At 50.7% G+C, this 23,711-nt stretch overlaps 1 protein-coding gene across 5 annotated transcripts; it reads right to left on the bottom strand.

Annotated features, from left to right (window-relative positions):
- Window positions 1-1,521: 1,521 nt before the first annotated feature.
- SZRD1 (SUZ RNA binding domain containing 1) lies at window positions 1,522-23,711 on the bottom strand. 5 transcript variants are annotated; one of them, XM_039229076.1, is made up of 4 exons: window positions 23,635-23,711; window positions 5,546-5,595; window positions 3,567-3,821; window positions 1,522-2,130 (listed from the first exon to the last, which is right to left on the bottom strand). In XM_039229076.1, exons 1-4 carry the CDS (start codon window positions 23,683-23,685, stop codon window positions 2,028-2,030), a joined length of 459 nt encoding a protein of 152 aa, XP_039085007.1. In that variant the 5' UTR covers window positions 23,686-23,711; the 3' UTR covers window positions 1,522-2,027. The 5 variants fall into 5 exon arrangements, with proteins under 5 accessions (XP_039085007.1, XP_039085008.1, XP_039085010.1 ...); XM_039229077.1 differs by having other exon boundaries at window positions 3,567-3,818; XM_039229078.1 differs by lacking the exon at window positions 1,522-2,130 and adding an exon at window positions 2,162-2,613.

Below are 23,711 nucleotides of genomic sequence, written 5' to 3'. Positions count from 1 at the left end.
GAGGGACGGACACTGTACATCTAGCATGAGGAAACTTGGTCAGGGCAGGGGAACTATAAAGACAGCAGCCAACTTTCTCCCGTGCCCACTCCTGGAGGGAATTCCTCCTCAGAACAGCCTGTGGGTGCAACCCAAGGGCCTGTGGGTTCTTCATGACTGAAATTCTGTCCCGGCTCTGCTCGCGGACAATTTCCTGGCTTCTCACGGTTATAAGGCTGTGCTACGGGCTGGCTGCTGTTTCCACTGGCAGCCGGCCCTTCCTCCTAAGCGGGAGCTGCGGGGTACATGGGCCCGGCCTCCATTCCCACAGGGCGAGGCTGAGAGCCAGGTGAACCAAAGGTAGAGTGAGCCTGCAGAGCCTTGCTTGCCACCTTGGCCACCACAAGCTGCCCTAATCACAAAACATCATACCACCCACTCCGAAATTCATCCACGGAGTGGGGGGGAGGCCATCCAGCTGGCTGAGGGATAAGGCGCAGTGCAACGGAAGAGACCAGAAAGCCTGAGAGGACCCAGATTGTGTACACACATACACACACACACACACACAGACACACACACAGACACACAGACAGACAGACACACACACACACACACACACACAGCTGCTCTGGGCAGCTGCCCTCTTAGCCTCTTCCACCTTAAAAAGCCAAAGCAAATCTCTGGGCTCCAGGGACAAGAGGGGGAAACTGCCTTCATTCCAAGCCCTCGCTCTGGAAGAATGGGTGAAGGGTAGCCCGGGTTTATGGGGAACCAGTCTGTCATCACCAATCTCTGTGATGCACAGCTTGCCTCTTCCCAAATGTATTCAGAATGGTCTGCTCCCAAGGTAGTGATTTCATGGAGGAAACGTACCCGGAACGGTCACTGAGCGGGCGCTATCCGCACAGACGGCGCTCACAGACCCCGCAGAGCGGGACGGCGTCTCCACCTTCTGAGCACACGAGGCAGGAGGCTCAAGAGTCCTGGAGCCACTCTCTCCTGGCTCTCCTTGTGCTAACAGCCAAACACTGAGCAAGTCTCACAGTCCTTACTTCTGAGCTCGGAGTGCATCTCACTCTCTGCTCTCTTCTCGAAGAAGCACGTCTGGCTGGCAGGGAAGCGCCCTGAGGGGTGTGGGAAGGGGAAGTCTGTTCACTTTCCCCAACTCCCGGAATACTGGAGGTGGGGTCAGCACCCTCCCCAGGCTCTCTGAGCCCGCAGAGCTAGCCTCGGCTCCAGGCAGGGCCCAGAAGCCCCTGGGACTCCGCCGGGAGAGGGAGGTATAGGCATGGGGTGCTCATCTGTCCTGGCGGCTGCAGAGCCCTGCCCCTTTTCTGGGCGGCAGTAGGAATACAGAAGCTAAGCTCACCAAAATCCTATTGGTTAATGTTTCTAGGGAGTTTCCCAGAAACATTTTTAAGTAGACGCTACCCAACTACCCTTTCTCAACAATTCATTAAACCGCTAAAACCCCTCCCATGCACTTTTTCTTGCAAATCAGATATTTGTATAAACAAACAAAAAATAGGAAGGAGGGGAAAAAAAAAAAAGAAAGGTTATTTTCAAATGGAACTTGCTTTTAAGTGATGAAGACATGCACTTGGGGGTGGATGGACAGGAGTTCTCATCTGTGTTCTGAAATCCCAAATTAATGAGCATGATAAACTGTTATTGCTGGCACTGGCTTTACCCCAAGTGGCCAAGTGGCACTGTCTGACTCTCTACTCTGAGTCCTTCCCGGGTCCCCCCAACCCTCCCCTAGCCCCCACCCTTTCCCTTTCCATTGACTTGGGACAGCCCTTATAGACGTGCCAATCACAGTGGGAAGAGGAGGGGAAGGAGGGAGGTCACAGTGCATGGGGTTCAAGGTCACAGTGGGCGGAGCAAAGGGGATCACAGTGCAAGTAAGTCAGGTCGTTCCCTCTGCTCAAGTCCAGCTGTCTGCCACGGCAGTGCGACCCGTGGCGGACGACCCAAGAGGCGGCGGTGATGGTGGCGGCGGCGGCGGCGGCGGCGGCGGCGGCGGCATCCTCTCCTGCACGCGTTTATCTGCGTTGTTTGAAGCCTTGTGACCCATCTGGACCCAAAGGCTGTCTGATCACATTACTGGGCTGCCTGCTGTCCTCGGGCTGGGAGATCCTGGCTGGCCTGGGGGGAAGAAGATCAGAGGGAGGCCTGACAAAGGATACCAAAGAGGTCCCCACATCTCAAAACTGCAGCCGGGACAGAAGCCAAGGTGGCTGCCGGCCAACTCTGGCTCCCCGGAGCCGCCTCGGACACGTGGACTCAGGGAGCCTTGTTCCAAGCTGGGAAGCCCGTGGGCGGCGCGGCCGGCGCCTACATTCACCCTGAGGGCTAACAGCGCTCCTCCCCCCGCATCTAGAGGGCAAGGAGAGTGCCCGAGGGCCCACCTTGTCCAGAGGCGGTGACCTCAGACAGCTCAGCGTCCACAGAACTGTGTGGCACAGACTTGCCCGAGTGTCAGGCAAAGGTGAAGACCTCAAACCAAGAGCTCAGCGGAGGGGTCAGCTGCTGCCGCCTTCCCGCTTCTCTCCAAGTTAGGTGGTTAATGGACTCTGTTAGCACAGAAGACTCAAAGGGACAGACTTTCCCCAGTCTGCCAAGCGAAGGCTGAGAGAAGAACAGAAGTCCATCAAACTAAAGAAGGGATGGAAGAAGGTACCAGCCCCAGAAGAGCAAGCCCGAGGAGGCCTCTCAGAGCCAGAAAGAGGCCATTTTAACAAATACTGCTTTAGCAGGAGGTGACAAATTCACATAATGCAACCTCTAGGACTGTGGAGAAAAACGTACCAGGGATGACAAAGATTCAGAAAACTCACAACACGGGCGCCTGGGTGGCTCAGTCGGCTGGGCGGCCGACTTGGGCTCAGGTCATAATCTCACGGTTCGTGGTTTCGAGCCCCGTGTCGGGCTCTGTGCTGACAGCTCAGAGCCTGGAGCCTGTTTCAGATTCTGTGTCTCCCTCTCTCTCTGACCCTCCCCTGCTCAGGCTCACTCTCTCGCTCTCGCTCTCGCTCTCAGAAATAAATAAAACATTTAAAAAAAATTTTAAAAAGAAAAAGAAAATTCACAACACATAACAAAGCGCTATTCTGAGACCCAGGAGAGAACGTCTTCACGGGGCACCTTCCACTGTGCCAGGTGAGGTGCTCAGAACGCCTCGCTCATTTACTTGCACAGTGAGCTGCCGGGGCAGGTACTGTCCTCTTCCCGTTCCCCCACACATCCGGCTCCGAGGGCACAGAGGAGTTAGGCAGCCCTCGGTGGCAGGAAATGGCAGGCTCTGACTCAGAGCCCATGCCTTTCGCCTCCATGCCACGGCGGCCCCTGTGCCTGCAGGGGCAGCACGCCAGCAAACCACAGCCTCAGCGCTTGCAGTCCTGGGCCAACGCAGTAGCCGCTGGGCGTGCCCACCAGTGCCCACCGGGGCGAGAGCGGCCCCGGCTCCTGCCCCGGTTCGGCCCGCCTCCCGCTACTCTACGTACAGCCAGGCCGCTCCCCTTCGTCCCCTGGAAGGTGGCCGGGCAGAGCGGTCGAGGGCCAGCCCTGCCGGCTACACTCACCTGTCGAGGATGGGCTTCTCCTGTTCCTCCTCGGGGCTGGCGCTGCCCAGGATCCGCTTCCGGGCCTCGGCGTACTCTGCCTCCCGCTGTGCGAGGGACTTGACGGGAAGGGCTGGCCTGCTGGTGGAGTTGGGGCTGCTGACCACACCGTTGCTGGTGGGCCTCTTGAGGATGCGGATCTGTGGAGGGGGCCCCGCGGGAAGGCTATCGTCCTGAATCACAATGGGCACTTTGGGAGGAGATTTGGATTTCCTGCTGACGAAGAGCAAACAGAGCTTCACCAGTCCCACCCCGGACTGCGGAGGCCCCATCCGCACCCCTCGACCACCCCGTCACCTTCCTCTCCCTCCTCCTAATTCTGTGCATTTTTCTCTGGCCTCGGACCAGACATCAGAGCTCTTGCTTGTGGGTTTCTCAAAAGAGCAACCTTGCCACACGCTCACATCCTCCTCAGGCCTGCTCCTCAGACCTCACCGCAGGCAAAGGGGGCCGGGACCCCATCTCACCCTTGGACTTCTACCCCCAGGCTCACAGTCACACCAACCACTTGTTCGGCCCCTGGGTCAAAACATTTTGTGCCCAGCATCCAACGATGTCAGTTAAAATCCCGACTTCCCTACCCAGAACAGGGCGTAACGGGCTGGGGTAGCGGGAGCCCCTGAGCTTAGGGGTCAGCAAAGTGCTCGCTCCAGCCACGGCCTTCCACCACGTGTGCTCACACCAGTCAAACACTACGAAGGAGCCCAGTCCACCATCCCTGCCTGGCATCAGGACAGGATTTACCGAACTGCCTCAGCTTTCTGGTGAGTGACCTGTGCCTCCCAGAGACCAGCTACACCCGACAAACTCCAGAGGAGTTTCTGAGCAGAGACACCTCCCTCACCAGGGCTGTCTGGCATCCTGGGCGCGGCGGGGCTGGGGTAAGGGACGATCCTAGAAACGGTGCTTGGTGGTGCTCAGAGAAGCACCGTCCAAGGCCACTGGGTGTGCCCATCAGGCAACAGTGTCCACGAGGAGAGGTGGAGAACAACACAGGAGGGAAGGAAACAAAAGCCACAGGAGAAAAAGGGATCCAGGCAGGAGTGACCACCCCTCCGTAGTCACAAAGCCCCTCCCCAGAGCAGTCAACTAGCTTCTCTTCAGAACCAAACGGTTGTCAGGAGAGGAGGGGGCTGGTGAACTCAGCCCTGCTGCGGCCAGGGGAGCTGGAAGGAGTCCCGGGCGGGACAGGAACACAGTGGCAAGGGGACTGGAACCACACACACTTCGGTGCAGCTGCTGAGACGAGCAGACAGACAAGGAGCCAGCAATCTGATAAGAGAGGCAGGAAGCCAGGAAACTAGTGGGCGGGCAGGCACCCCAGCATCCCCTGGGGAATCATAAGCAAGTCCAGAGAGGTCCTCTCCTCCTCCTCCCTGTCGCTGGTCCCTGTGGGACGCCGACAGGTTACCTAAACCCAGAGACAGATGGCTGAGGTCAATTTCCCCTGCTCTGAAACCCACCTTCTCCCTTGTCTGGGTGGGGGAAAGTATCCTTAAACAGGTCTTCGAGAATTTCCAAGAATCTTTTCTTCCAGAATACCCCCATAATGCCCCTAACCACCACGTCACAGAGGGCCCAGAGAAATCATCTGTCCAATCTCGTTATGTTACAGAGCTAGAAACTGGTGTCCAGAGAGGACAACTTGTCCCAAACCTCAGAGCAACTGGAACAGAGCCAGGCCTAAAACCCAAGTGTCCTGACTTATCGCCTCCCCGCTTTCCACCAGAGCACCTCACACAGGGTACCCACTAAGTCAGGAGGCAGATGCAACACTCCAGCCTCACTCTCAAGGCCTCAAGCCACCGTGTCCTTGAGGGACACACTCAGGAGCCTGCCCGGGAGCCTGCTAAGCCTAACGGCCACCTGGACGATACCACTGACTGCCCAGCTCTCACACAGTAGAGAGCATGGGCCCTCAGACCAGACAGCAGCCTTACCTCTCCTTTTGTGTGATCTTCAGTTTTTTTTCCAACCGTCTGTCTATTTCCTAGAGGAAAAAAATGTATATAAAAAGTGGAAAAAAATCTCTCTCAGATAAAAACTTATGTCTTTATTTTCAGAGCTAAGGATGGTGTCCTCTGACCAGGGACATTACTGTTTCCTTTGAGCTAACAGGTGCAGACCTCCCTTTACTAGACTCGGGTTCAGGAACCTGACTCCGTGAGGGTTCGTGTCCCTCCATCCCCATGGCCACGTGATAGCTCTAGACCTCGTCCTGCAGCTGGTGTCTTTGTACAGCTTCCAACTAGTCTCCCGGCCTCCAATCTGTCCTTCACAGAGCCACTCAAATCAACTTTCTAAACACAAATCTCGTTGTGTCAATTCCCCCATTAAAACCCCTTAGATTGCTTGTCAGATCAAGTCCAAGCTCCTAAGCACGCCTCACCCATGCCTTCCTTTATCTTCCGTTTCTGTTTTACATCACTGTGAGACTGAGCTGTTACCAGCCCCCAGAACCCAGCACGCGCATCCACCTGCCTGCAATATCCTTCCCTTTGCCAACTTCCATTTCTCCTGCAACACCAGCCTGATGTCTGCCTCTCCTCGGTCACGTCCTCTCTGGTCCCATACGCAGCCAATCACCTGCTTCTCAGACATAAGCTCTCCCTTTCACATTCCTTCATGATCACATGTATCACAAATTTATAGCCTTTTCCCCACCACTGCTATGGACTTGAACTCTGTGACTAGCACCTAGCCAAAGGCCCAGAACAAAACAGAAGCCTAACATCTGGGAAACTGGGTGGCAGTGAGCCGTCAGCGCCAAGAACTCTGATGCTCCCACGCCCTCGTGCACAGGGTCTGTCCACTGGACAGGGGAGCTGTGCACAGAGAAAACACCAAACCTTCAGGCTCCTTGGCTGGCCCACCACTTCTTCTTACAAAACATCCCACTCAACTGTCCTCGGTGAGGACACTATCACTTAGCTACTGAAGAAAAATTAGGTTATCACTCTGGAGGAAAAAAAAAAAAAGGACCTATAGTAAGAGTGGTTCTCAGGGAGCGTGAGTGGCTCAGTTGGTTAAGCGTCTGACTTCGGCTCAGGTCGTGATCTCATGGTTTGGGAGTTCAAGCCCTGAGTCAGGCTCTGTGCTGACACTGACAGCTCAGAGCCTGGAGCCTGCTTTGGATTCTGTGTTTCCCTCTCTCTCTGCCCCTCCCTTGCTCATGCTCTGTTTCTTTCTCTCTCAAAAATAAACAAACATTAAAAAAAAAAAAAAAAAAAGAGTGGGTCTCAACCAAGGGTGGTTCTGCCCACCAGGGGGCAATTTAGCAAGTCTGGGGACATTTTTTGGCGGTCACTACTAACGGGGACATGCTGCTGGCAACTAGTGGGCAGAGTCCGTAACGACATGCTGCTAAAATCCTACAAGGCACAGAACAGCTCCCACAGCAAAAACCTGCCTCCCCTCAAATGTCAGCAGTGCTGAGGTTGAGAATCTTGCCTTAAAGGGTATGTGGGGTTTTCAAAGGAGTCTCTAACTTGCAGGATGTTAAGAATCACTGCCTTAACTGAAATCTTTGAAATTTATCAAGACCCACCTCAGGGCCGAGTGTGTAGCCAGTTTTCAGGAATGTTCCCAATGTCCTTAAAATGACTATATTCCACGGTTGATGGGCACAGTTCAAGCTAGTTAACCATCATGTTCAGAACTTCTAAATTCTTGCTGATTTGTTAAATTTATTGACTATGGAAAAAAAAATCAAAGATTCTTTTCTAGTAAATTACCCAGTTTATTACCATGAAATGATCTTCTTTGTTTTAAAATCTATGATTTAATATTAATAAAGCTGTGCCAGTTTCCTTTGGTTAATATTCCCTGGGATGTTTCCCTCTTTTCCTTCTCATCTTTCCATGCTCTTACTTTTGTCTCCTATAAACACTATGAAGCTGGACTAACCACATGAAGCCAGATTTCAATCCAGTTTGACACTGACATTCATTCTGATAGGTGCTGAGCTGTGGGTTTTTGTTTTTGTTTTTGTTTTTGTTTTTTGGTTTTTATGACATACCCCAAATATATTTAGGCAAGCACAACAGACTGCATTCTGAGCATCTCCTCAACTCTCTGGAGGGGCTAGGAAGCCACTAGATGGAAGACTTCTTACTCAAGCTTAGAACACAAGCTGGCACTCAACAGCTCTAATGACTGAATGGAAAAGGGGCGCCGAGATTGGGAGAACGGCCTGGATGCTTCCTGTGAACTGACAGACACTCAAAGAGAACCTATGCCCACAGCACAGTCTGTGTCAGAACTGCAATTCTAAACATTTTTTAATGGATACCAGGTGTTACAATCTGAGTAGATACTATGTCTCATCAGTCTAATGTCTATTACCATTTAAGGACTTTTCAAGGCTTTTCTCAAATAACACAGTTTTAAAGCTACAGCGTTATCGGGGCGCCTGGATGGCTTAGTCGGTTAAGCGTCCGACTTTCGCTTAGGTCATGATCTCGCGGTTCGTGGGTTCGGGCCCCGCGTCAGGCTCTGTGCTGACTGCCAGCTCAGAGCCTGGAGCCTGTTTCAGTCTGTGACTCCCTCTCTCTCTGACCCTCCCCTGCTCACGCTGTCTCTCTCTCTCTCTCTCTCTCCTAGAAATAAATAAAAAACATTAATAAAAAAAAATTTTTAAAGCTACAGCGTTATCATTTTGCTCCAATCCGAACGTGACACTTCCCACTCAAGTCTCCATCATAAATGGAAGGTTTAACATCTGGGGGATGAGAGGCCTTCGCACAGGGTCAGAACCAAATGCCCGCACAGGCCAGGCAGCAGAGCCTCAGCTTACAGGGTCAGAGCTGCTATTTTAGGCAAAACCAAATGCAAGATTTTTATGGGAAAGTTCTACATTTTTAAACTTTATTTTGAACTCTCACTTTCACATCACATCACGATGAGGACCAAGGAAGGCATGCATACAGGCAAAGGGGCCTAACACAGGAGTCAATTTTTTTAAACTGTGGTAAAGTAAATATACATTACTGTAGCTGAATTTAAGAAACCCAATCAGGTTTCTCTCAGGAGAGCAAACTGCTTCCTTTTTTCTGTAGGGCCTTAGGGAAGACAGAAACTGCCCACATCCAGCAAATGGAGCCTGGATACAGAAAAGTCCCTGAAGAGGGCATTATGGACCATGTCTGAGTAAATGGGCCTCTGTCCCCAAATCAGAATGTAACCAGCCTCCCTGGCATATAACATAAGCTACTGGCCTTAGAAACAACGACCTACGTCAATATACTACTTCATGGTGGTCAAGACACTTCCCTGAACACTCATTTTCCGGTCACACACCCCTGGTTTGATAGACACAGAGCTGTTATCCTATTCTGTCAATGAAGGTAATGTGGCTCAGGGAGGCTGAGTAACATACTCAACGTCACGAAGTAGTAAACCATCGAGGCAGCCCAAGAACTAAGGCGTTTTGAGGCCCTCCCTGATGCTGCTAGTACTCGATGCACAAGTACTTGAACCCCTGGAGATGGCAAAGCCGCTGGATGCTGGTCTCCTCTCATCTCCCCCGAATTCCACGCTGCTCTCGGGCCCTCCAGTAATGAACACTCCCGTCAAGCTCCATCACGTCAGGCAGGAAGGCTCCTCAGAGCCGAGGACGAATCCCTCCATCGCATTAGAGAATGGATTAGATATCCCAACAGCTTCGGGAGAAAGCTGATCCTGACTATGCCCAGATGGCCGGCCGGACACCAGTGTGCCCGGAGCTGTGGCCCCGCTGAGGGAGCGCCCTGCCCTGCCAGCAACCCCCTCCGGAGTCCGTCCGCGCAGCAGCAGTCAGCCCGTTCCCCTGTCGCACAAGGCCTCACAATCTACCTGCTCTCAGTCTCGTGCTCTGAAGAGCTGCACAAACTGCACCTTTCCTACCGGCCACGCTACAAGGAGAGCGCTGGTCCTCCCCAGAGGCGCTGCGGCCCCGGGGAATTAAAAGGCCCCAGGACGCTGTGTGAGGAGGCATCTGCACACGGGCCCCAACAAGAAACCTAATCACCTAAGGGCACCTACTCTTTTCATAAGGATGAACAGAACCCTGGCCCAAAGTCAAGGCTTCTGTGGAGAGGCTCAACCTCCACAGTAGTGAAAGAAACCCATACATAGGCTCATCGCTCTATGACTTCTCGGGGCGACGAGGGGTCATCGGGACACAAGGCAAGTGTCGGAGCACAGGCCTATCAGAAGGTGAGGGGCTAAGAAAAGCTTGATTTTCCATGACTTTTCCTGGCTATTTGTTGCCAAGTAGCACTGAGTCGACTCCAGAAGATAATGTGCTGTGTTCTGATGGGGGGGAAGGGTCTCCTCTTTGGGTCAAAATCCTAAGCAAAGGTCTGCTGTTACAGGGGTGCCTGGATGGCTCTGGCTAAGTGTCATGGACAAAGCCTCTTGACCTCGGCTCGGGTCACGATCTCACAGTTCGTGGGACTGAGCCCCGCGTCGGACTCTGCGCTGACAGCACGGAACATGCTTGGGATTCTCTCTCTCCCTTTCTCAAAATAAACATTTTTAAAAAAGGTTTGCTGTTACTGAACACAGCTATCACTTGCCCTGTGGGGCTACGTCTCTACAAAAATGAGGTGAATCCTTCCTGGCTCCAGAGAACCAGAAGGAAACCAGAAGGAAAGAAAGAACGGAGGCAGGAGGTCGTGAAGAACGATCGTGGGGAGCGAGGCAGTTCTGGACAGCACTGGTCCCTTGTGGGAGGTAAAGGAGAGGCCACGGCCACAAGGTGAATGAAATCAGACACAATGTCTGCAAATTCAACTCACCTGAGGGAAAAAGCATAGCCTCAATGGCTGCCGATGCCCTTAACCTTGGAAAGCTTGCTTATACTTGTGAGCCCCCCACAGAAAGCTGGGGAACAGAGGCATATGAGGGGAAGAGTAGGGAAGGGGACGCCTCAGGCTAATTTGTTACACAGCCACCTTCTTCAAAAGGAACCAAGGAGACCAGAGGATAGGGAAGAATGTGCAACAGGAGGCAGGTTACAACGACAGAGCCGCTGCTGTAGCACTAAGAGGGGGATGGGAAAGGAAAAAAAGAAAGGTGAGAAAGGGAGGGAAGAGGAAGAAAGGCAAAGGAGAGAAGTAAACAGGCTACTCTGGGCCTTGGGACAAATTACGGGGAGGTCAAGTTCATCATCACAACTATACTCTTGGACCTGAATATTCAAGAAACAGACCTGATCAGTTTACCTAGGGGTGATGGATGAAGCCCTGGGGGACTGATTCACACTGGCCAAACTCGGGGCACCTGGGTGGCTCAGTGGGTTGAGCGGCTGCGGATTTTTGCTCAGGTCATGATCCCAGCATCATGCAACTGAGCCCCACATTGGGCTCTGAGCTTAAGATTCTCTTTCCCTCAGGGTACCTAGGTGGCTCAGTTAAGTATCTGACTTCGGCTCAGGTCATTATCTCATGGTTCGGGAGTTCGAGTCCCACATCAGGCTCACTGCTTTCAGTGCAGAGCCCCCCTTTGGATCCTCTGTCCCCCTCTGCCCCTCCCCTGCTTGAGTGCAAACTCTCTCAAAAATAAATAAACACTAGAATATTTTTTAAAAAAAGATTCTCTCCCCCTCTCCCCCTGCTCCTCCCCCTCTTGCACACGTGTTCTCTCAAAAAAAATAAAACATAAAACACAAACTAGCCAAATTCACAAGAGACAGTGAACAAACCCAATCCTCCTCTGCTACCCTGTGCTACTGTGTATGGTGCCTGACCCTATGCTGTCCACTCCCAGCCTCCCCCCAACTCAGTGCCAAAGACGCTGCCAGTCCTGCTCACCAGCGCACCCCTGCCCTGATTACCCGAATCCCTGCTCACCAGCGCAACCCTCCTGATAACCCGGATCCCTGCTCACCAGTGCAATGAACACAACTTCTAAGAATTCAAGGATTCTTGTATTAAACGGTGGCTCCTGGCTCTGAGTTAGGAAATAACCTCCTTTTACCACCCAAAGTTACTATTTAAGTGACTTTTCTCAGATGATCTGCTTCCCTTTGTCAGTTTCCATTTTAGAAGATGACATTTTCTGATTTGCCCCACAGGCTTGTCTGGTCGTGTCCCGCTATCCCAAATCAGGGAGCACGCGCCTGCAGACAGACACTGGGGGGAAGGTTAGAAGAGACTGGAACCCTGAGTACAGGGTTTCTCTCAGGATGGAGCCTGACAGATCCTGATGAACACAATGCCACCGTTTCGGCAAAAAGCAGAGAAGATGCTGGAAGAAGGCAGGCCTCATTCCAGCACGTGTGGCCCTGAACTCCCAGCACAGGCAGCGGTGCCAGGCTGGGCCTGGTCTCCGAAGTCTTGGGCAGGACCGCAGCACTCTCTGCCCTGGAACCAGGGCCTCCTGAGCCCCCAGCAAGGCACCTATGTCTCCCAGTCACACATCTGGATGGGACTCTGGTTATTCCTTCGAGAGCCTCAATTTCACTTAGGAGGGAAGCACAAGAATTCACAGCGAGAGCCAGCAAACCTGGTTTAAACTGCAGAGAAAACAGTCCGTGCACGTTCAGGGCACACCACTAGCCGACTCAAGCCCAGGCGTGTGATCCGCAGCCTTTTTCAAACCACCTTCACACCAACTCTGTTAACTGTTTCAGCCCCTGCCTTGTTTCTCTCAGCCAGTGGTGTGGCAGTGCTCCATCTACCGCCCTGGCTAACTCCAGGGAGGGGGACCCCCCCCCCCCTGAAGTCTTAGCACTCCAGGCTTGATTCTACAGCGATGCTTCATTCAGATTCAAAACACTAACTCAACCCCTGGGCAAAGAGGACTGGCTAAGTCAAAAAAAAAAACAAAAACCAAAAGCCGGTGGAGCGTGCGACTCTCGATCTTGGGGTTGTGGGTTCGAGTCTGATGTTGGGAGCAGAGAGCACTTAAAAGTAAAATCTTGAAAAAGGCAGAGTTCAGAAGTTGAGAGATAAGACATCCAGGCCATGAACTCATCAGTTGCCTTTTTTTTTTTTTTTTTTTTTTTTTTTTTTATTTTTTTTTTTTTTTTTTTTTTTTTTACAGACAGGTTAGTCTGTGTGAAGGCACACAACACTCCCCCTTTCTCTGCTACTCCCACAGCAAGGAAAACATTCCTTGGGGCACTGCAGGGGCATAGGATACAGTTTTAAAATTCCCTCCTAAGGCAGTCTACGCTTTGTTAATGTATCTCAAAAGCCATGGTCCTTTTGCTTCATTGTGACCAAAAAAAAAAAAGGGGGGGGGAGAAGAAAAAGAAAAAAAGCTGGGGACCAGCATTTGTAGCCAGTTGACTGTGAGGCTGGAGCCCCAGGTGCCGGACGCCCGCACCAGGAGGGGGGAGATCGGAGGTGAACCGCAGTCGCTGTGGAAGCTCTACAGACACTGTCGTGGGAAGTGAAAGGGGGAGGCGGCTAACCTGCTAGGAGTCAGAGAAAATGGCAGGGACCTAAAGAACAGACTTTCAAGAAAAAGAGAGAGGCATAAAAATACTGGGGAGAAAGAGAATTCAAACATGAACAGAGGGAAAGGAAAAAGAAAAAAGAGAGATCCCCAGATAAGAGATGTCCTCAACTGAAATCCACCAGAGGTCACCCGAGCCGCAGTCAGTAAAGGTCTTTATCAGCCGGGATCCGCTGCTGTGGAGCTGGCCACTCTCCCGGGCCAGCAGGCTACAAATGTGAAGAAGCCAGGGGCTCCTGACAACCAGGAAGGGCTTAGGGGGTGGGGGTGGGGGCCCGTGCGGTAGAGACAAAACAATTGTCACGTGCTTGGAAGGGAAGCCACTTCCTGCTCTCCTTCCCAAGTTCATGAGGGCTGTCAGAAGCTCTATGCACATGCCCAGAAGAGGAAATCCTTGGGGCACACTCTCCAGCCATGCCACCCAGCCCGGTGGCCACCGCCACACGTGCCTGGTAAGCACTTCACACGTGACCAGTCCCAACTGAGATGTGCTATAAACACCGAATGCACAGCCAGCTTCCCAGACTTAGTGCAGGGGCGCCTGGGTGGCTCAGTTAGTTAAGCGTCCAGCTTCAGCTCAGGTCATGATCTCATGGTCCGTGGGTTCGAGCCCCGCGTTGAGCCTGGAGCTGCTTTGGACTCTGTGTCTCCCGCTCTCTCTGCTCCTCCCCCACTCATCCTCTCTCTCTCTGTCTCTCAAAAATAAATAAAAGTTAAAAAATTTTTTAAAAGAGCGCAAAACAGCTCATTAACATATTTTCAACATTGATTACGTGCTGACCGTGATATTATTTGGGGTATGCTGCATTCTATTTACAATATTCAAATTAGGGGCGCCTGGCTGACTCTGTAGGTGGAGCATGTGACTCTTGATCTCAGGGTTGTGAGTTCAAGCCCTATGCTGGTGTACTGAGATTACCTAAATAAATAAAACTTTAAAAAATATTAAAATCAATTCCACCTATTTCCTTGTACTCTTTTTTTTAAATATTTTTATTTATTTCTAGGAGAGAGAGAGAGAGAGAGAGAGAGAGAGAGAGAGAGACAGCGTGAGCAGGGGAGTGTTAGAGAGAGAGGGAGATACAGACTCTGAAATAGGCTCCAGGCTCTGAGCTGGCAGTCAGCACTGAGCCCGACGCGGGGCTCGAACCCACAAACCGTGAGATCATGACGTAAGCGAAAGTCAGACGCTTAACCAACTAAGCCACCCAGGCGCCCCTTCCTTATACTTTTTAAATATGGCTTCAGGGAAGTTTTTAAATGACATGTGTGGCTCGCATGGTACTTCTGGATAACACGGCTTGAGATCTAACCTCAGAATAAGACGTATCTGTTATACATTTAATTTTCCAGCAACCAGCAACTGAGCGCCTTAGGGACCCAAGAGGCAGGGGAAACGCGGTTTACTGACGTGCACCTCCTCCTGTGGGGGTCCTTTCATTCTGGTGTGCCGGCAACCAGCACTCACCCGGGGCCCAACGACCGGCCCAGGCCCTGCTCTGAGTGACACTCACTGCCTGCCTCCGGTCAATCTTGCTCTCTACGCCCCACCATCCTGCTGAAACTCGCCAGAGTCGCCAATGACCTCCACCGCCGGCGGACTCCATGGCCAATTCCACACCTTCACTTCACTCACGCTCTCAGCAGCGTCCAACACTACTCAATGCTCCTTCCTGAAGGCACTGTCCATCCCAGACTGCCAGCCCCCTCGCAGCTCCCTGATGGCTCCTCTCACCGCCCATAGCTGATGTCCCCTGTGCAGGACAGGCTCCTCTTCCTCTGCAGGCCCCTGGGGTTGGAGAGTGTGCCTCCCCTCCTCTGTGACTACACTGGCTTGTTTGGCCACCTCATCTAGGTCCACAGCCTTCCACACATCGGTGTATGGCTGCCGACTCGGCCCCCCCACTCGGATTTCACAACCAAACTCCTGATTTCATTCACTCCCCCAAGCCTGCCCCTCCCACACAGCCACCCTCGGATGTCTCTTTCATCCCCCACATTGGTTCTACTTGCAAAACGCATCCTGAATTTTCTCAAGGCTTCTGCTGCTGTGACCTCCCTGGTCCAATCACCAGAGCCCTTGAATGGACCACTGAAACAGCATCTCCATCAGTCTGTGTTTCCACTCTTGCCCTTACAGCATATTTACACATAACAATCAGAATCAATGATCCTTTTAAAAACTAAGTCAGCCTCTGCTCAATACCCTCACATGGCTTCCTGTTTTGGTAATACCCACCAGCGCCTACTAGTCTCTAAGGATCTGGCCCCCTGCTACCTCTGACCTCTTTCCTACCACCGCTCCCCCCCACGTTACCGCGCCACTGTTCCTCAAATAAAACAAGCCTGCTCCAGCCTCAGGACCTTTGCACTTGCTGTTCCCTCTGCCTGGAATGCACTTCCACCAGCTTCTTCTGCACACTTGCTTTCTCACTTCCTTCCTTCAGGTCTCTCTGCCTATCTTTACTGAGAGGCCTTCTCTGACCTTCCTCCTCCCACCCCCTCCCCCACAATGGCACCTCTGCCAGTCATTTTCCACGCTCTTTATCTCTCTTATTTTTCTTCATTGGGTGTGTATATAAAACATTATTGTTTACCATCCATCTCTCTCCACTAGAAAGCAAGTTTTAGGAGGAGAAATTTCATTCAGTATAGTTGTCCATAGCACCTAAAACAGTACCCAGTACATGAATTAATGAACCATCCTGTGAGACAGGATTTTAGAGATATAGCCCCCTTTGGGGAGCCTGGGTGGCTCAGTCAGTTAAGCATCCGGTTTCGCTCAGGTCATGATCTCGCAATTAGTGAGTTTGTGCCCCACATCGGGCTCTGCGGTCTCAGCTTGGAGTCCGCTTTGGAACTTCTGTCCCCCCTCTCTTCCCTTCCCCTGCTCGCACCCTCTCTCTCAAAAATGAACATTAAAAGACAAGTGAGAGAGAAAGAGATAGCTCCGTTTTAATGCTTTAAAAACCAATTCTGCGAGGTTATGCACCATGGCCTTGGTCCCACAGCTGGCCTGCCGGGGCGTGAAGGCAGCAACTGTGCCCGTGCTCACAGTAAGAGCTGAGGCTGCCACAGGCCTTTGTCCGCACTGGCGGTGGTGTGTGTAAGGAAGGCTCTGGCCCGCCCTCCACCACCTCTCACAATCACCACAATCCATGGGACGCATGGCAGCCGTGCTGCACGCTCAGAGGTCAAATGATGTGCCTAAGGCCCCTCGACTGGTAAGTGACAAAACTCAATTCTAAACCTCAAGAGGAGGAAGCAAAAACGCTCAGGAGCTGCTAGTGGCTGCGGCCACAGGACCTACGGCGGCAGGCTAAGGGCGGACAGGGAACGCCTACCTGCGCCCTCGGCACCCCGGGCCGGGCCAGCGCAAGCTCAGGGGCCCTAAGGAAGGACCACAGCAGTGGCGGGCCAGGACTACATCCAGACCTTAAACCTGTGAAGAAGTCCCCAAAAGGAGAGAATTCTTCAGTCCAGGACAAGGCTGGAGATACAGGCGTTTCCCAGGCTGGCGGGCCTCAGGAACAGAACTGCCATCTTGAGACACTGTTTCCTTCTGCTTCCCGTGCGTCTTCAAAGAGTCCCCACTGGGGAAGGTGCGGAACAGGCAGGAGGGGAGTAGTGGGGGCGACCCTGCCCTGGAACAATAGTGCGTAGAATCTAACGGGCCCCCCTTTCTCCACGTTTGTTACTGCCTTTCCCTTACGATGCAGAGAAAGCCGTGTTAGTTCTCAAAAATAAATAAATCTTTAAAAATTAAATATAAAAAATTGTATGAATTTAAAACAACAACCAACTGCAGCTTTGTCCTTTTGGTGCTTGGGGACCGAATTCAAGTTTCTCAGACACAAGAAATTCATTACCGCGTCATCAGATTACGGAGGCAGAAGGTCAAATAACAATACTTCAAGGGAACAGCAACCAAACATCCTAAAGCAGTTAATTGGTTAATTATCTGCTGGAAAGCAAAGATAAACAAACAGTCCAAAACGGTCCCTAAGAGCGTGGGCTCAGGATGCCAGCAGCTGCGCAGAGATGGACCGAGTGATTTCCTCTCCTGGACACCAGCAATAAAGACACCTCCGCACCGACCGGGACAATGAACGTATAAAACGCCCTCAGCAGACCCTGTGGCGAGCCCTGAAGACGCCGTCTCGGAAGCCCGTCGTAAAGAGGCCAGCAGGATCTGGGAGTTTGCGGGCTTATGGGCAGAGGCCACTCACCAGCGAGATGTGCAACTAGGTACCAAAAACAGCACTGAGAGCCGGAGGGTCACAAATGCTCATGTTTGGCCAAGAATCCACCAAATGCCAGAGCACGAGGGCTGGGAGCCTGGCTCTCAAGGTCTAGGAAGGGCGAGGACAATCCTGACCTCCCCAGAGTCTAGTCGAACAGTCTAAGGATCACAACCCTGAAAAATGCAATTTCAACTGCACATATTATTCCTTTTAGGAAGGAATGACTGCTATTTCCTGTGCTCATTTTAGAAAGGAAAGAGTTTTGGGTGCAGGGAGGGGAGGACTTACTGGGAGGGACATTTTGAAGTGTCTTAACCCTCAGGGATAAGATTGTTTATCTCCATAAAGACTGAGGTCAGGATCTGTTGCTAATTCCTGCGGTGGTGGATTTTCACCTCTATCTTCCCATCAAACATCCTGCACGGAGCAGAATGTTAAAAAGGATGCCTGGCAGAGGCCACCAGTTAAAAACACTTCAGCAAGAGAAATCTCTATGGTTACAACTTAAACACACACACACACACACACACACACACACACACACACATACGCACACACACTTCGTTCTGTATTTTGGCCACAGATGTAAGTAGCTAAACTCAGTCTTCTAGGAAACCAACAAGTCAGTAACTGTCCTCACAGAAAAGAGTTTCTATTTCTGTGGGGCAAGTGTGCAGGAAAGAACACACCATACCTCGGTGAAGGCTTCTACCTGATATGGCCAGAAACAGACATGAACTGTGGGGAAGCCACCGCAGCATAAAGGTGGAAACTGGAAAGAAAGATCTGGCCCCAAGAATACGTCTGAGTCATCAGATCTAGACAACGGGCCCTTTTCTCTTGCAGGAATTTACCAAAAGCTTTACAGAGACACACAAAGTTCTCTCCTGCTGTAGAAGTTACAGCAAGAAGGCCCGTGACTGTGAATTTCTAGCCCACAGCAACCGTGGCAGCTCTCTCGAACACCCGGAGCATGCTGGGAACAGGCCCCCTAAGCAGCCTCAGTGAAAGGAGCAGAGAAGTTACTAGTGAAAAGCGCCTTATCCTACTTTCTTTGAAACCACAGTGAAACAGATCTTTTTCCAGAATCACAGGGACAGACCGCTCTGCATGATCATGTCTAAACTGGCCAAATGCTTTACAGGAAGCCCGCTCGGAGCACATCACAATCCTTAAGACCCAATCTTCCCAGAAAGACCTGGAATAGCTTAGAAATGACTCCTACAGGCATGGCACACCTGGATTTGTACTTCCCGATACCACAAACCTTAAAGGCCTTCTTTACTAGAAGGACAAAAAAATCAACACCAGGTACCCCGAAATAACTGTTACTTGCCCACTACCCACAGTAAATGTTCCATAATGACAGCAGTTACAGGAAGTGCCAAGGACCCCAAAGTAAGGTGGAAGCCATGCTTCAGACCTCTTTTCTAAAGAGTAAGAAGTAAATCAGGCAGCTCTTTCTGCCCATGGGTCCTGTCCCCATGCTTTAATAAAATTACCTCTTTGCACGTACACCCACACAAGAATAAGAAATAGATCAAAGTTCTTATCTATTAAATTAAAATCTATGCCAGGGACGCCTGGGTGGCTCGGCTGATTTAACATCCAACTTTTTTTTTTTTGATGGCTCATAAATTTATTTTATTATTTATTTATTTTTTTTTTACAAATAGTTTATTGTCAAATTAGTTTCCTAACATCCAACTCTTGATTTCAGCTTAAGTCATGATCTCCCAGTTCATGGGATCAAGCCCCATGTTGGGCTCTGTGCTGACTGTGCGGGGCCTGCCTGCTTGGGATTCTCTCTCTCTCCCTCTGTCGTAACCCCTACCCTCCCTTCCCCCACCCCATGCTCGTTGATTCACACACGCTCTCTGTCTCAAAATAAGTAAATAAACATTAAAAAAAAATTATGCCACTACTCGGCTTTAAAAAAAAAAAAAAAAAAGTGAGGCGCCTGGGTGGCTCAGTCAGTTGAGCGTTCGACTTTGGCTTAGGTCATGGTCTCAGGGTTCATGGGTTCAAGCCCCACGTCGGGCTCTATGCTGACAGCTAGCTCAGAGCCTGGAGCCTGTTTCAGATTCTGTGTCTCCCTCTCTCTCTGACCCTCCCCTGTTCATATTGTCTCTTTCTCTCTCTCTCTCTCTCTCTCTCTCTGATCCTCCCCTGTTCATGCTGTCTCTCTCTCTCTCAGAAATAAATAAAACAAAAAAAATTTTTTTTAATAAATTAAAAAAAAAAAAAGGTTAAAAAAGGCTTCAAAGCTCTCCACAGAACCAAGTCCAATGAGGTCCTTCCTGATCTGGCCCATGCAAACCTCTCCGACCTCATCTCTTTCCATTCAGCCCTGCCAACCCCTTACCCCACAGCCAGAAGACATATGTGTAGCTCTCCCAATGCAGCGCATTCTTCTCTTGCTGCTTACACATATACACACTGGCCCTACCCTCTACCCACCCCTCCCAGACTTTCTACAGCTTAACTAATCCAAATCATCACTTTCTTTCTACAAGACTGTCTCTGATCCCAGCCATGGTACCCCATCCGTGCCTCTTCCAAAGAAAGTGCTGCCTTACCATCTGACTCCTCCACTGGCCTGTGCCCAGTGCCTGGTATACAGTAAGTATTGAGTGTTTACTGACATCTTCCTATACACTTATATGGCACCCAGCATCGCTGATGGGGTAGTGTTTAGAGGTTCAGTGAGGGTAGAAAGTAAACATAAATTTGAATTCTTAGTCCAGAAGTCACACCAGTCATCCTTTAACTTACAATACATTTTCTTCCAATTAGTTACATGACTTGCCCTTGGCAAAGAATAAAAGGCAATTTTTGAGATGCAAAGAAATCAGAGAGGCTGCCAATTATAATAACTACTAGTCCAATTCCATTTATGTACCATCTGTCTTCCCCTAGGATCAGGTTAGCCCATTACCAACAAGATGGACTAGGTTATGCCTTTTTTGGTTTTTTTTTTCTAAACAAGTGAATATATAAAGCTTCAAACTGTCAGAAATCGATCAAACTGTTGATCTGCTTTTTTTTTTTTTTTTTTTGGCGCATAGAAATGTCTTCCAATTACAAAATGCTCTATTTGTCCCTTGAAATGTGCTTAAAACGAAGGACAGAATTTAGAGTTTGAATCAAAATTAACTCAATTTACACTTCTCCCAAAGGCAGTATATTTTTAAAGCAGCATTTCCTTAGTGGGATGTCAGTTATATTCCCTGAATTGTCCTTTGATTGGAGATGTAACTCCTTGGGAGGAAACAGGAAAGGAATATTTCTATATCAGGTCAGTGTTCACCACACTAACTAAAAGCAAAAAGCAGCTTTTTTACAGATATTTGTGGAGTCTTTCTCAAAGTCTTCCCTAGAAAGACACAATAGGACTCAATATTGAATGTTTTGAAAATATGCAAGGAAAAAATGACCTCAGATGTACTGACACATAAGAAATTCCAGGGGCACCTGGGTGGCTCAGTTGGTTAAGCATCTGACTCTTGATTTTGGTTCCGGTCAGGATCTCACAGTTAATGAGACTGAGTCCTGCACTGGGCTCTGTGATGACAGCAGGAGCCTGCCTGGGATTCTCTCTCTCTCCCTCTCTCTCTGCCTGTCCTCCACCCTCCACACAGGCAGGTGGGGTCTCTCTCAAAATGAATAAACATAAAAAACAAAAAAACAAAACACCTCCAGTACGATGTCAAAATTCTTTTGTGGTGCTGAGGGCAGGGATCACCCAAAAGCCTCTACTTTGAAGGATTAGAACTACCTCCAGATTATATAAAGTTTAAATGTTCGCTTCAAAAATTAGTCACCCCCCCATTTATAGTCTTCTTACCATCCAGGTTGTTTTTTTGAAAGGGTGGGTGCTTAACACTCATTACCATGTTTCAGGTGGAAGAAAGGATAACTCAGGCCAGGACTTTAACATATGCAACTGGCTACATCTGAAAGACAAGTACAATCAGTCGGTTTCCCAGGGATGTGGACGTAGTACTTTATCCCATCCCTGGCACCCTTCCTTCAAAACTGCACATCTGCAAAACCCTTTGTGAAATTCAAAACGGGAATCAGATTCAAGACAGCCTTCAAATATAAGCCCAAAGCAAATATTTTTTTAAAATAAAGGTAATGCCCAACTCCTAAGTCTTCTACAGGTCTCAGGAAGAGAGACAGCAAAAGGCCACAGAATGAACTCTGCCTCGGAGACAGACGGGCTTTGGTGTCAAATCCCAGCTCCCCACTTACTATCTGCGTGACCTTGAGCAAGACAGGTTACTCCCTAAACTTCAGTTTATCTGTTTATAAAAGGATCATAACTCTACAGGTTATTTCAATGGTTCAGTTAAATAAAACATATAGAAAGAACCTGCATTTTGGCTGCTCAGTATGTCAAGAAGGCAAGGTTTGGGTTCCAGCTCTGTTCTTAGCACTTCTAAAGGGTTTTGCTAACGTATAATAAAAAGAGTACTGGACAAGCATCAGAAAGATCTACGTTAAATCCTACATCCCTGGGGGTCGTTCAGCTGTAAAATGTGGGATTGGACTAGCTGATCCCTAACCAACCTACCCGTTCTGAAAAACACAAGTAAACCCCAAATTTCTGAATCCTGCATTCATTTTTGTTCTCATTTGCTCCTTCTTTAACATGAAAAACTCATGTCCTTCGTGAACAGGTCAGAAAAAAACAAAGAAATGCCAAGATGCTCAAGAAACATCATTTGAGTCACGTTCAAATTATAGGACAGGCTATTTTTTGTTTTTGTTTTGCAGGAGGGTGTACATGAAAGATGTCTGAATGATGCACTCATGGTAGGTAATAAATGCCTGTACCCGGAAATTTTGCATTCTACAGCAGAAAGTCACTGCTACACACACTGCCCAGCAGCACACAGAGACACTCAAAAAATGTTTGCTGAATGAAACACCCAGACAACACCTGTTGCTCTCTATAAAATCTTTCAATTGCTCTCCTTACTCAAGCCAAAATCTAAGAAGGATGGTCAGCACACAAGATCTGTATCAAATACCTTCGAAGGAACTAATTCTTCAAATTCTTAATTATGCTAAGTGGAAAAACATAAACACCGTGAAAGAAATGTTGAACCACCGGAAAAAACTTCGAAGCGAAGCCAAGTTTCAATATTCCCGCAGAGATACCCCCTCTGCAGCGGGGGTCAATTTCCCTGCCTCTTCGAGCCCTGATGAGCACCCTCAAAGGCGCTTGGGGCGGGGGGAATCCAACTCCCGTTCTACCCTGGTACACTCAGCTCTCCACGCCCCCGCTCCCAACCCATAAACCTTGAAGGTGGAGGTCACTTGAGCCAGCACTGAACAGACACGAACACCGGGAAGCCAAAAAGACTATCTCCGCATCTTCTCAAGGGTCACCACTGAACCACAAACTCTGAAAAGACCCAAATTAATCACAAACCTAACAGACTTGGTTCCGGCTGTTTCAGCTTGGGATAAACTATTTCCCTACAGCTTTTAGAGTCAAACAAAAACTCCAAAAGCAAAGTCGAAGGGTCCATTTCCTCCTCCTCTCCCAGGAATGCGGCTACTTTACAAAACGCAATCTCCCCCCCTGCCCCCCCGCCCCGGGACAAGTACTCTCCGAAACCTTTGCCCCGGGCTCAGATCGTTGGGTGGGTCCCCGGGGAGAGGGGCTGCCCTCCGGGCTTTCGGTTGTTCGGGGGGGGGGGGTCCCCGGGAGACCCGCATGCAATGGGCTCTCAGAGTAAAACTGAAAGAGGAAAAAAAAAAAACAAAAAACCCCAGACTCGCGCACCGTGGCGGAAGGCGCAAAGCCATGGGGGATTTTAGCACAGAGTGGAGGAGCCCAGAGACGACTCAATTTTCCCTCCTGCCTTCCGCTGCTCTTCTCCGGAACCGGGCACGCTGCCCCGATCCACGCAGTCCCCCGACACATGGGGTGTCGCTCCTCATCAGAGCACATGAACTTTAAAATGGTGACTAGGGCGGGGAGGGGGGTGGCGGCGACAGGGGAGGAAGGGCCAGAGAGTCCCGGGACGAGCGAGCGGGCGCGGGGGCCAGGCAAAGAGGCCCCGGAGGGCGGGTGGGGCGCCCCGGGTGACGCGCACGTCGGGGGGGATGGAGGGAGGCGCACCGGGAGAAGGTGGAGAGAGAAATGGAACGCGGCCCCTTTAAGAGGCCTTCACGGCGCTCAGGGACCGGGGGCCTCTCTTCCACCCCCGGCCCGGAGTGTGGGGCCCTTCCTTGGGGAGAATCATCCCCAGGCTCGCTCCCCGGAGGCTTCCTTCAAGCCAGGTCCCGCCCGGCCCTGCCCCGCGGCGGCGGCTCCTCCTTACCCCGCTGTCTGCCGCCTCCTCCCAGCTCTCAGCGACCTCCTCATCTTCCATCTTACTCGCCGCTTTCCCTCCTCCCC

Source organism: Hyaena hyaena, unplaced genomic scaffold, assembly GCF_003009895.1.
Source record: "Hyaena hyaena isolate Hyena2069 unplaced genomic scaffold, ASM300989v1 scaffold_35, whole genome shotgun sequence".
NCBI lineage: Eukaryota > Metazoa > Chordata > Mammalia > Carnivora > Hyaenidae > Hyaena > Hyaena hyaena.
The sequence above is the reverse complement of the archived record's forward strand: the minus strand, read 5'-3'. Positions and strand labels throughout refer to the sequence as shown.